General features: G+C 45.1%; 1 protein-coding gene across 6 annotated transcripts in view; it reads left to right on the forward strand.

Moving 5' to 3' along the window:
• The window catches only part of cadm1a (cell adhesion molecule 1a), a 455,101-nt gene that overhangs the window by 413,572 nt on the left and 28,973 nt on the right, over positions 1 to 12,556 (forward strand). For 3 of the 6 annotated variants that reach the window (XM_078198989.1, XM_078198990.1, XM_078198992.1), the window contains one exon: positions 4,838 to 4,870. The exons of the other annotated variants lie outside the window; for them this stretch is intronic. In XM_078198989.1, coding sequence (XP_078055115.1) covers positions 4,838 to 4,870 — 33 coding nt within the window. The remainder of the gene's footprint in view (positions 1 to 4,837; positions 4,871 to 12,556) is intronic. 6 annotated transcript variants of the gene reach the window in all.

Raw genomic sequence — 12,556 nt, forward strand, 5'->3', positions numbered from 1 at the left:
GGATGCTGTAAATGCATCAGCGAAAATTCAACAGCCGGAATTCTCCAGTCCTGCAAGCTGGATTCTCCAGCCCCGCCGGCAGCACTCTCCCACCCGTGGGTTTCCCGCCGCCCATGGGGTGACGTCAATGGGAATTCCCATTGACAGCGACAGGACCAGAGCGTCCCGCCCCTAGCGCCACCTCCCGCTGGCAGCAGATATACATGTCTGGGAGGCCAGAGAATCTCGCCCCCACATCTCCAGCCGCATTGTTCTACAGAACAATGTCGTTTTATTTGATCATCTTTCACTTCATCAAACAAAACTAAGCAAAGCATTTTCCATCTTTATTGGAGTAGAAACCTCCTTGCTTATTTCCACCCCTGCCAGCTTTTTAGGTTCCTTGTTCATTTTCCGACAACAGGACCTTGGTGAGACCGCATTTGGAATATTGCGTGCAGTTCTGGTCACCTCACTATAAGAAGGATGTGGAAGCGCTAGAAAGAGTGCAGAGGAGATTTACCAGGATGCTGCCTGGTTTGGAGTGTCGGTCTTATGAGGAAAGGTTGAGGGAGCTGGGGCTGTTCTCTCTGGAGCGGAGGAGATTGAGGGGAGACTTAATAGAGGTTTATAAAATGATGAAGGGGATAGATCGAGTGAACGTTCAAAGACTATTTCCTCGGGTGGATGGAGCTATTACAAGGGGGCATAACTATAGGGTTCATGGTGGGAGATATAGGAAGGATATCAGAGGTAGGTTCTTCACACAGAGAGTGGTTGGGGTGTGGAATGGACTGCCTGCAGTGATAGTGGAGCCAGACACTTTAGGAACATTTAAGCGGTTATTGGATAGGCCCATGGAGCACACCAGGATGGTAGGGAGTGGGATAGCTAGATCTTGGTTTCAGATGAAGGTCGGCACAACACCGTGGGCCGAAGGGCCTGTTCTGTGCTGTACTGTTCTATGTTCTATGTAACTCCATAGGTTTGAAATTGCATATGGCACACAAATGGTTTATCTGTTTGCCCGAAGTTTCTCCACTATCATAGTAGAGGCTTTATTTTTCAGCAACAACAGTAATTTTAATGCATCCACTTAATTAGCAAGCAGTACAACTCCAGGCAAAAACATTTCACTTTATCACATTGTTATCTCACAGTAAGAGATATCAGACTTCTGTATCAAAAGTGGAGAGAAGCTGCTAAGTTGTTCCCTTTCTGAATCTGAATTAACCTATTGTGCCCATAACTTAGTTTAAAGTTTTTAAATTTAAAGTTTTATTTATCAGTGTCACAAGTAGGCTTACATTGACACTGCGATTAAGTTACTGTGAAAATCCCCTAGCCGACACACTCCGGCAGCTGTTCGGGTGCACTGAGGGAGAATTTAGCACGGCCAATGCACCTTCCCAGCATGTCCTTCTGACTGTGGGAGGAAACCGGAGCACCCGGAGGAAACCCATGCAGACGCGGGGTGAGCGTGCAATCTCCGCACCCAAGCCGGGAATCGAACCCGGGTCCCTGATGCTGTGAGGCAGCAGTGCTGGCAACTGTGCCACCGTGCCACCCAAAACTTCAAGCATTATTTAGAAAATGTCACACATTGCACAAGTTTTCCATCTAATGCGTATGGGGGTGGGAAATCGGCCTGTTAGCTTAATTAGCTGCCAGGTATCAAATGGCTGGCTGACTGATTATTAATTTGGGGATGGGGGGAGGGGGTGGCTACTTGTCCCCATCAAGGTCAGAATGGGATTAGAGGGGTCCCAACTAAACTAGATATGGTGGGAACTGCGGTGAGCCAGTAGAGAGAGAGTGCACCATAACTTCATTCAGCAGGTAACTTAATTGCAGGTTTGCAAACCATGTTTGAGGAAGGATACATTGGCCTTGGAGGGAATACAGTATAGATTTACTGGAATGGTGCCTGGACTCCCAAGGGTTCCAATGCAAGGTGTGATTATGCATACGTTGGTTTGTATTCCCTGGAATTTAGAGGGTGAAGGGGTGATTTAATTGGCATTTTTAAGTCCACAAAGGAAACGGCTACATAGATATTCCTGCAGGTTGGGGAGTCTGGAACCAGAGGACACGGCCTAGCAATTAGGGGCAGACCCGTCAGGAGTGAAATTAGGAAACTCTACCACGTTTAAAAACATGGTATAAGTTTGGATCTCTTTGCAAATGGTAAATGATGCAAGATCAATTGTTAATTCTAAAATTGAGATAGGTTATTGAAGGAAGTAGAGGAAAGACAGGTGTATGGAGGTGTACTGCTCATCCATGACCTCATTGAATGGGTGGGTGTGGGGGGCATGAGTGTGAGGGGATGTGCAAGTTGGATGGATTAGCCATGCTAAATTGTCCCTTGGTATCCCAAGATGTGTAAGTTATGGGGATTGGCCATGCCAAATTGACCTAGGTTAGTGGAATTAGCCAAGGTAAATGTGTGGGCTTAAGGGGATTGGGGCAGAGGGCGTGGGCCTGGGTAAGATGCTCTGAAAGAGAGTCGGTGCAGACTCGATGGGCTGAATAGCCTCCTTCTGCACGGTAGGGATTCTATGAAATGGCCACCTCCTATTCCTATTTAGGAACTGACCAGGCAAATACCAACCATCTCCTGTTTTGTTGCCTTCACCCAGGCAGTTGGCCCGAGCTGAGACGGGCACTTTGGTGGTGTTCACTTTAAAATTCAATTGTCTTCCCCCAACTGCAACACGCACTCAAACCACACACAGACATTCAGTCCTGCCCTCACTCCTCTCCACTGTCCTCTTCTAGGAGCAGATAGCAACCAACTGAAGATAACCCTCTTGAAGCCCAGTGTCAATCTCCCTTTCTTTTGTAGGCTAGAGCAATGTAGGAAAAGTTCAGAGTCCAACGGCAAAGAAGCGAAAAGATTGGTGCCTTGTTTATTTTCTGAGATGTTCCCGGAGATTGTATGTACCTTGGACTTTGTCCATGTTTGTTAAATTTGCCCAGTAAAGCTAATTGGCAGTTTTAAGATTTGTAGCTGTAACTGGAAAAAGTCACCTATAACCTAGTTTTTTAAAGAACAATTTATGTGTAGGCTTGAAATCTATATGGACCTTGGAGCTAACACAGCGATGAATAACTGTTCCATCAATTTGTAATCCCATAGCTCAGGAAACTTTATCTAACCAGCCCGGCAGAAATTGATCTGAGTCAGCATCTGCCTCATTGAGTTAAAGCTACAATAAGTTACTGTTCAAAGTAGAGTTCGAATGGATTCTATTTCTCTTAAGGTAAAAACTTACATTTTAAACAAAGTAATACAATCGGGGATTGAATAGATTTGTTTGTTTTTATTTATTATTGTCATACGTAGGCTTACCTTAACACTGCAATGAAGTTACTGTGAAAACCCCCCCAGTGGCGCCTGTTCGGGTACATTGAGTGAGAATCGGGTGGCACAGTGGTTAGCACTGCTGCCTCACAGCGCCAGGGATCCGGGTTTGATTCCGGCCTCGGTCACTGTCTGTGTGGAATCTTCACGTTCTCCCTGTGTCTGCATGGGTTTCCTCCGGGTGCTCCGGTTTCCTCCCGCAGTCCCAAAGATGTGCTGGTTAGTTGCATTGGCCGTGCTAAATTCTCCCTCGGCGTACCCGGACAGGCGTCGGAGTTTGGCGACTAGAGAATTTTCACAGTAACGTCATTGCAGCGTTTAATGTAAGCCTACTTATGACCCTATTAAATAAACTTTAATTTTTTTAAAAAAAATTTAGCAAGGCCAATGCGCCTAACCAGCACATTTTCCAGCAGTGGGAGGAAACCGGAGCACCCGGAGGAAACCCCACGCAGGTAGATTTGACTTGACACAGAAAGCAGCCGCCATGCTCTGGGCCACGCATCAGCCAGCAGGACAAAGCCGATCAGGATAGAACTGATTAAAATCTGGTGTCTAAAATTAGAAGCGAGAGGATCCAAATGCAGGATGTGCTTTGGTAAAATGCTGAGCTCCAAACTGTTCCACTTAACTCGAGGGAGACGTAGAAAGCCAACTAAACGTGCAATTGTCGTCCGAAGCTTTAAAATTATTATTTATCTAAAATAAAGTCTCTCATTCTGAGAGAAAAAAAAAATTTTAAATATGCTCTCGACCGTTTAGGAACTTTGCCTTAAACCTTTAAGCTTCCATGTTTTCCTTTTTTGCACAGTGACTTGCCTCTCCTAAGCTAGAAAATTATAGTTTCGCCTCGTCCCTCCCTTGGTCCACAGTTGCTGGGACATCAGGCACGGTTGCCCCGTCTACCAGTCAACTTGATTCCTCTCTTTAACATCGAATGAAATGCAGTGCGACATGGGGAGTCCCGAGATGTTGAGGAAATGACCGTAGACGCCTGTTTTTCTTTTCCTTTTTCTTGTTGCTGTTGCTTTTCTTTCAAACGAAAGGGCTGCGTTTTAACTGAAGTGTTGAATGAGAAAGTGATTTGATCTGATGTTTGTGCTGTTCAGCTGGTTTTAATGTAATCATTGCAACCATTATTAATCATTGTTGCCTTGACAACTGCCGTTTAGTGTATCATGTGACGGGGTCTTTTAAGATGAGATGATCATTCACTGGCTTCTTTTTATTTACAGCTTTGAGGTCCCACCCTCCCCTCCCTCACCCATACCCCCCTCCCCTCCCCCCCACTTCCTCTTCCCCCCCCCCCCCCCCCCCCCCCCCCCCTCCTCCCCCCACTTGTTAAGAGAATTTTTTAACAATCTAATTGTTGCTTGTTGTCATGGAATTTCTCAAATGCTTGTTTACGTTTCTATTCCATTTTTCCCATTCCTGTGCATGCTGCTCCTACTGTCTCTTCCCTTCCTCAAATCATCTGTTCCCTGTGTGTAGCCACACCGCCGACGACAGAACCATCAGTTCACGGTTGGTAAAACTTGATGTTTATTCAGTCAGTTTGTTTCTTTGTGGCAAGATGAGTCTTGGGCGGGGTGAGGTTGGCTCAGGTGCACCCGAAGGCCAGGTGTTGCTCTCTGCTTTCACACGAGTCTGGTCCACGCGCGTAGAGATTCTGTTACCTTGCTCTTTCAATTTTTTTACCCTGCCTCACCAAAAAAACGGTTCGCATTTAATCAAATCGCAAAAGCGGCAGCGTAAAGAAACTGCAAGTGTTCAGACGACAGTCATTATTGGCCCTAATTACAGATCGTAGCCTGGGAGTCACTCAAAAACAGACCCTCACAAAATATCACTGACAAACTCTTTACCACTTGCGATCCACAGATAGATCTCTTGGTGGTTACCGTCTATGGAACGCTAAGCAACTAACTGAATTCGAATGTGAAATAACAAGTTTTAAGAATAGTCCAATACTATATTTTATCAAACAACGAATAAACTCTCATAACTGTTCAGCTTTGAGCCTTGAAAACGTAAAGAACATAATTGAATGATCATTGGTATATTATTTTGCTCTGTTATTTCTGTCATTTTTGTACTTTATATTTTACTTGGAATGATTGATTGTCAAACTTACCTCAATTCCATCCTTAACCATAACAGAAGTTGGTCTTTGAATAAATAAACCTTTGATTTTATAGCAGGAGTTCTGAGATTAAGGGCTATCACTACACTGATAATACCATATTTCTGTTGCCTGACAGATCAAAGTTATACTGTCAACTCTGCTCTCTGTCCAAACAAAAGAGCCGCACTTGCCAGCTAAAGATAGCTCACCACCACCTTCTCAAGGGCATCTAGGGTTAGGGTTAAACGCTGGCCAGCCAGTGACACCCATGGCCCATGAATGAATTAAAAAATAATACTATTGGTGAAGAGTTGACTCTTCCGTGCTCTCCCAGTATTGGAAATTGTAAAATTTGCATTCACACCGGGCCACCATAACATGACACCCAATATGACGATCAAGAGTGGGGAGAATGCCTCCAAGAGATACCTCTTCTCCCAATGCACACTGCAGGCAGATCACTGGCTTAAGTGGGAAGGCTCAGTGGGTGGCACCCTGCCTCGGAACCAGAAGCTGAGGGCTCAAGTTCCCCTCCAGGACTTGGCCACGGAAGAGGGTGTCCCTGGCCTGGTTCAACAGGTAGATAATCATGCCTCCAGTCTTTCCAACACCTCCCCACCAATCCACAAAAGGGAAATCAAAAATTGGGATCAGACAAAATAATAAAAAGGCTGGTGTTGCTCTCTGAGCAAGCTACTGACTTTCACCTCTGCTGAAGCTGTTTCTGAATGTTAGATCGACTGAATCAATAGCTGACGTCTGGCAGTCTGACATTTAAAGCTCCTTTCTTGGGGGGAATGAATATCTGGCAGACTTTGTCAAAGTTGCATATTGCTACTATTTCTTCCTCCTTGTCAGAAGCAATGGACTGCATTGATGACTGGTGCTGCTTTCTGATGATAAAATAATGAGGTCCTTAATGATCATTGCACTAACTTTAGCTTTATTCCATAACCTAATATTTGGCTATAGATTGCTAACTGGGATCAGACGGCCCCTTGTTAAAATTATTTTTCACATGGGTTTTTTTAAGAAATTCTTCTCAAGTGCTGTTTGAATTGTAATTGTCCCCAGTAGCCCCCCTCCCACTCCCTTTCTGTCATAAAGCAAACACAAATTTGAACCATCAGAGTGTAAAACTGAGATTTCACCAGGTCTTCAGGACTTTGGAATCAGCAATTCTTTTGAAGATTAGCTATTAATAATTTTCATAATGTGCACATTTGTCATTGATACAGTGAACTGGTGTCAAGAATAAACAAGTCTGCCATTCATCATGCCATTCATTGAATGGGAAAACATCTGGCGAGAGGATTATAGGATGTTTGGTCGTCAATGGCAACGTATTAATATTTGAATAAATCTATTCATTATAGTTGGATTAAAAAGTCAGCTGTTTTTCCGCACTGTCTTCCTCTTTCAGGGAACAAAATATCCCTGGGTTAGCTGGAGTTGTCGTTAATCTTTGTGAGTGTAGATCACAGCTATTGTGCCAGTTGACATGGATTTAACTGTGTCACCCGGACGCCAACGTGACGCTGCACTTTACCAGTGGGAGAGAGGGAGGGTTATTGACTTGTAGCACTAGTGCCTTGATTCCCATTCACCTCCAGTGCGAGGCATCAATTGTTCGATTGTCCCTGCCCCAAAATGGTGCTGAACTAAAGGCTGCACCTGAATACCTCGCCCTGAAGGCTTGTTTTGCCACTTTAGATAACATTTATTATTTCCAGAACCAGCACAATGTTTTATGCACACACTGCTTGTGTTATTAGTCCACAGCTGTGTAGTCTAATTTTGGTGTGTCTGTAGGAGGTAAGCCTGTGTTTTTAACTCCTCCTAATCTGTGCATATTTTGCTGCTTACTAATTGTGCTGCTCCAAATGAAGTTTTAACTGTGAATCCCTTGTAACTGCAGATCAGGTGAGGTTCTAATTTAAATAGATTGTACTTGGACTGAGAAAAAGAGTTATTAATACGCTCTATTTTTATACACAAGAGTCCTACAAACCAGATGCTGTCTTAATATAGTTGAGAATGTGGGGTTTGTGTTAATGTACAACAATGCCTGGCCAATGGGAATGTGTTGGCTTTCTGTGCACTTCAAATAAGAAACTGTCCAGTTGGCACAGTGTTTGATGATCCAGTCCGTCCTAGGATGGGTTGGCACCCGCCTCCCGTTGTGTGGTGAGACCCTGAGGGGTACTGTTATCCGTGCGACAGTCACCCGGGTTCCAATTGGGTTGAGCTCAGTTGGCTAGACGGCTGGTTAGTGATGCAGAGCGGGCTAACAGCGCAGGTTCAATTCCCGTACCGGCTGAGGTTATTTGTCAAGGCCCAACCCTTCACTTAAGTAAAAAAAAGTTAAAGCAAAGTTTATTTATTAGTCACAAGTAAGGTTTACATTAACACTGCAATGAAGTTACTGTGAAATTCCACAAGTCGCCACAGTCCGGCGCCCGCTAGGGTCAATGCACCTAACCAGCACGTCTTTCAGACTGTGGGAGGAAATCGGAGCACCCGGAGGAAACCCACGCAGACACGGGGAGAACGTGCAAACTCCATGCAGACAGTCACCCTGAGGCCGGAATTGAACCCGGGTCCCTGGCGCTGTGAGGCAACAGTGCTAACCACCCGTGCTACCAAATTCAGGGTTTCCTCCGCTGTGAAAATGCTTTGTGCATGGTTAACGCCAAGCGTGTCTGTGTTGGTTGCCGTGCGCCCCCCCCCTCCCCTCCCCCCCTCAATGGCGGAGAACCCTGCAATGCTGAATGATCAAACTGCTGTATAAATGCAAGTTGTCTCATGCCAAGGCTGGAAACTGGTGGCTTGGCTGTGTCTATGGCAATACATCCCACTGGAGTGGGGGTGGTTGGGGGGAGGGGGGGTTGCTGTGTAGGGGGGAGAATATTGGCATAAACAAGCTTGCGATGAGACTCCTGGCACTGGATTCAACAGAACATAAACAGCAGAGGCTTTAATAAAATTTACATTTGTTTTTCCCACAGGTTTGCTCCCTTGTATCTCGAATAATCTGCATGTAAACAGGACAAGCTTCTTACAGGGGGTGGGGGGATCTGAATCTCCACTTTAACATGAAACTTCATTGCTCTCCCGAGGTTTCTTGATTTTTTTTTTCTAATTATTCAAATTTCACCTGGCTGACACGGCATAATGGGCAAAAAAATAAAGCGTGTCTGTTTCGAAGCTAAACAAAAATTACTGTTAATTACAGAGAAGACCAAAAGGACCACAAGCACGAACACTAGTGTTTGAAGCTCGGGGTTTGCCAATGTTCCAAGCTGGATTTTGGCAAAAAAAAAAATTGCTGATTTATTCAAGCCTGGGAGCTGTCCCAGTTACATCGTCTTGTTAATGAAGCCTCAGTGGCAGGGTTTAACATGTTAATTGCCTGGCAGTGAATGCTACTGCAGCCTGGCCCGCAGCTCAGTTCCCCCCTGGCTGAGGATTGATGACATTCTGCCTGTGGAAGATAATAAGAGGACTTGCTATTCATTTACAGAATGATATCCTCCATTCCCCGCACGCTCTTTCTTTGTCACTCCTCCAGAACCAACACAAATGTGTGCAAACCATTCCCCCCCTCCGTCCCCCCCACTCAAAGTTTGGAGAGCAGAATAGGATCAGTCACTGAGGGTAACCCCTATTGTGCTGGGCACACCATTTTCATTATCTTGGACTTTTCGGGTATCTATCACCATAAGTTGGAACATATATCTACAAATTCATTCGGGATTGAACATTTAATTGGTGTCAATTGGGGGAGAACATAAGAACTAGGAGCAGGAGTAGGCCATCAGGCCCCTCGAGCCTGCTCCGCCATTCAATATGATCATGGCTGATCTTTTCGTGGACTCAGCTGCACTTACCCGCCCGCTCACCATAACCCTTAATTCCTTTACTGTTCAAAAATTTATCTATTCTTGCCTTAAAAACATTCTGTCTGGTCTGGTAATTGGATTTCTATTCCTGATTACTGGCCAATACAAACACATGGATGGTAACATTTGAAATTTGGACCACTGGTGGACCGGGAGCAAGCCTGGATCAGCGGGCACAGGTTACCAGTGAAGCTTGGTATGAGGTGGAGTACGAGCAACAGAGTTTTGAATGAGTTCCAGTTATTTAGGGTGGAATATTGGAGGGCGGTCAGGAGGGCAGTGGAGTAGTCGCATCTGGAGGCAACAGAAGTGTAGATGATGCATTCAACAGGGACAGAGGTGAACGATATTAGCGTGGTGGATAGAGAACAGAGTTTGGAGACCAAAGACAATAGATTTGGTTTTCGCAATGAATCCTTGGAGGAAATCTCTGCTCATCTGGTTTCGGGTTTCGGACATGTTGCCTGGCAACGCCGAGGCAGTGGAGGAATCAAGAGTGGTGGCGGTATAGTCAAACTGAATGTCAATCACCACGTGCGTGGAATCTGATGTGCTTTTTGGAATGTTGTTGGCGAGGGACAATACGTGGATGGGATATAGGAGGGGGTCCGAGGATAGATCCTTAGGATAATGATGTGGAAGCAGGAAGAGGAACCATTGCACGACCGGATAGACAAGACTGGAAACCAGGTGAGGGTGGTCACATTCAGCTGGACAGTGGAGGAGAGGATGAAAGCAAAATACTGAGGATTCCGGAATTCTGAAACATAAACAGAAAATACTGCACAAACTCAGCAGGTTCTGTGGGGGAGTCGTACAGGCTGGAAACATTGGCCTAAATTCTTCTGTTTCACTTGCAACAGGAATTGTAGCGGGGGTGAAATAGTGAGTTAGAGAATTCGGCAAACATTCAAAGGTCCACTGAACTCGGGCAGGAATTTCCAGTCTTGGGGCATGCAAGACGGAAGAATCCCACTTATTGACTCTGTCTTACTCCTTCTCTCTCTCTCTCTCCACTGAAGCTGCTGAGTTTATCCAGCATTTTCTGCTTGTATTATGGAGGAGAGGTGTTGGGAGGAGAAAGGTGTGGCCAGCTGTGTCAAAGGTTGCTGGCAGGTCGCAAAAGATGAGGAGGGACAGTTTCTCCTGGTCACAGTCAGCGAGGATGCGTGGGTTCATGCCACAAAAGATTAGAAACCAGTTCTCCGGCCGTTCACGCCAGCGGGAGTGTGGGGTCCCGCTGCAGTGAACGTAGATTTGGCTGAGTACCAAGTTCACCATCCTTGCTTGCAGCAATGGAGGGGGCATGAATGGCTGCTGAATTCTGGCCCTGTTCAGAAAAGCAAAACTAACCGAGGAGAGGGGAGATAGTGAGAGGCAGACTGCTGTGCGGAGGGAGAGCGCCTAACCACTGCAATCGCAATTTTCTGACAGAAGTTACCAAAATGTCCCATGTTGTAGCATTGCTGCCAAAGTCTCTCGAGCTGGAATATTTGCTCTGTAATGAAAGTTGCAACAGTTGACATAGAATAAATTTGAGTCAAAGTTGATCAAACTGCAATAATTGAAATATAAGCAATAATCTCATGACTGCCTTTATTGAAGGAGGAAGTTCACGGTTAGCCCAAACATTCTTAGAATTGGTAATGGTGTAAGCAGATATTGCTTCAATCTCACCAGAATCTAATTTCTTAGAATTGTTAATGAAAAAATAATGACTGCATTCCTTTTAAATCAAAGCATTTAGATGCGGGGATGTGACTTGAAGTTAATACAAAGAGCAAAGACTTTGCCGAGCATTTATTTCACTCCTCACTAGCGAATGACTTGCAGTTAATTTAAATTCAGTGCAGTTATTAAGAACAGCAAAACAGATTTCAGAAATGAGTGTTATATAGGACTAATCTAAATTATCGTTTGCTATTATGAAATTCAATTAATTTTTTAAAAGTTTATTCCATCTATATTTAGCACCCTCCCTCTCTTCTCACGAACCATCCACTCTGTCCATATATTACAGTTGTCTGATGGTAAGTGCATCTCCCAGGCACGGCCTTTGCCAATTTACCCCATCCAGGGAAGGAGGATTTTGGCATTAGCACCCGGGTAAAGATCAGCCAGGGTTAATGCTGTCTGTCACTGCCCAGTGACTCCTTGGAAAGTGTGCCTGGGCTCAGGCATTGGGTGATAAGAGAATCTGATTTGCTTGCGAATCCTCCACGTTAGAGTAACGTGCCAAGAATCAGACCAGGCTCACTGTGAAACATGGTAAGTGTGAGGTTATCCACTTCGGTAGCAAAAATAGGAAGACAGATTATTACTTGAATGGGTGCAAATTGAGAGAGGTGGATACTCAGCGAGATCTTGGTGCACCGTGCATCAGTCGCTGAAAATAAGCACACGGGTACAGCAGGCAGTAAAGAAGGAGTATGTTGTCCATCATAGCAAGAGGAATTGAATATAGGGATAGGGATGTTTTGCTGCAATTGTATAGGGTGTTGGTGAGGCCACACCTGGAGTATTGTGTGCAGTTTTGGTGTCCTTATCTGAGGAAGGATGTCCTTGCTATAGAGGGAGTACAGTGAAGGTTTACCAGGCTGATTCCTGGGATGGCAGGTCTGTCATGTGAGGAGAGACGAAGTCAGGATTATATTCATTGGAGTTTAGAAGAGTGAGAGGGGACCTCATAGAAACCTATAAAATTCTAACAGGGTTATACAGGGTAGATTCAGAAAGAACATTCCCAATGGTGGGGGAGTCCAGAACTAGGGGTCATTGTTTGAGGATTGTTTTAGAACTGAGGTGAGGAGAAATTTCTTCACCCGGAGAGTGGTGAATTTGTGGAATTCACTACCGCAGAATACGGTTGAGGACAAAATTTTGTCTGATTCCAAGAAGAAATTAGATATAGCTCTTGAGGCTAAAGGGATCAGGGGATATGGGGAGAACGGGGGATCAGGATATTTGAATTCGATGATCAGCCATGATCGTAATGAATGGTGTAGCAGGCTCGAAGGGCCAAATGGCCTACTCCTTTTAGTTTCTACTTGATGACTTTGGCAAGTGTGGCCCTTGCAAGAAGGCATGGGGGCATGGATGTAGGGCCAGAACTGGCTTGATTGGTGGAACTTTGACCCTGCAAAGACAAATGACTTGGCATTGAGAAACCAGATGGGTGATGAC

This window comes from Mustelus asterias, chromosome 27 (genome assembly GCF_964213995.1).
Source record: "Mustelus asterias chromosome 27, sMusAst1.hap1.1, whole genome shotgun sequence".
NCBI classification, from domain to species: Eukaryota; Metazoa; Chordata; class Chondrichthyes; order Carcharhiniformes; family Triakidae; genus Mustelus; species Mustelus asterias.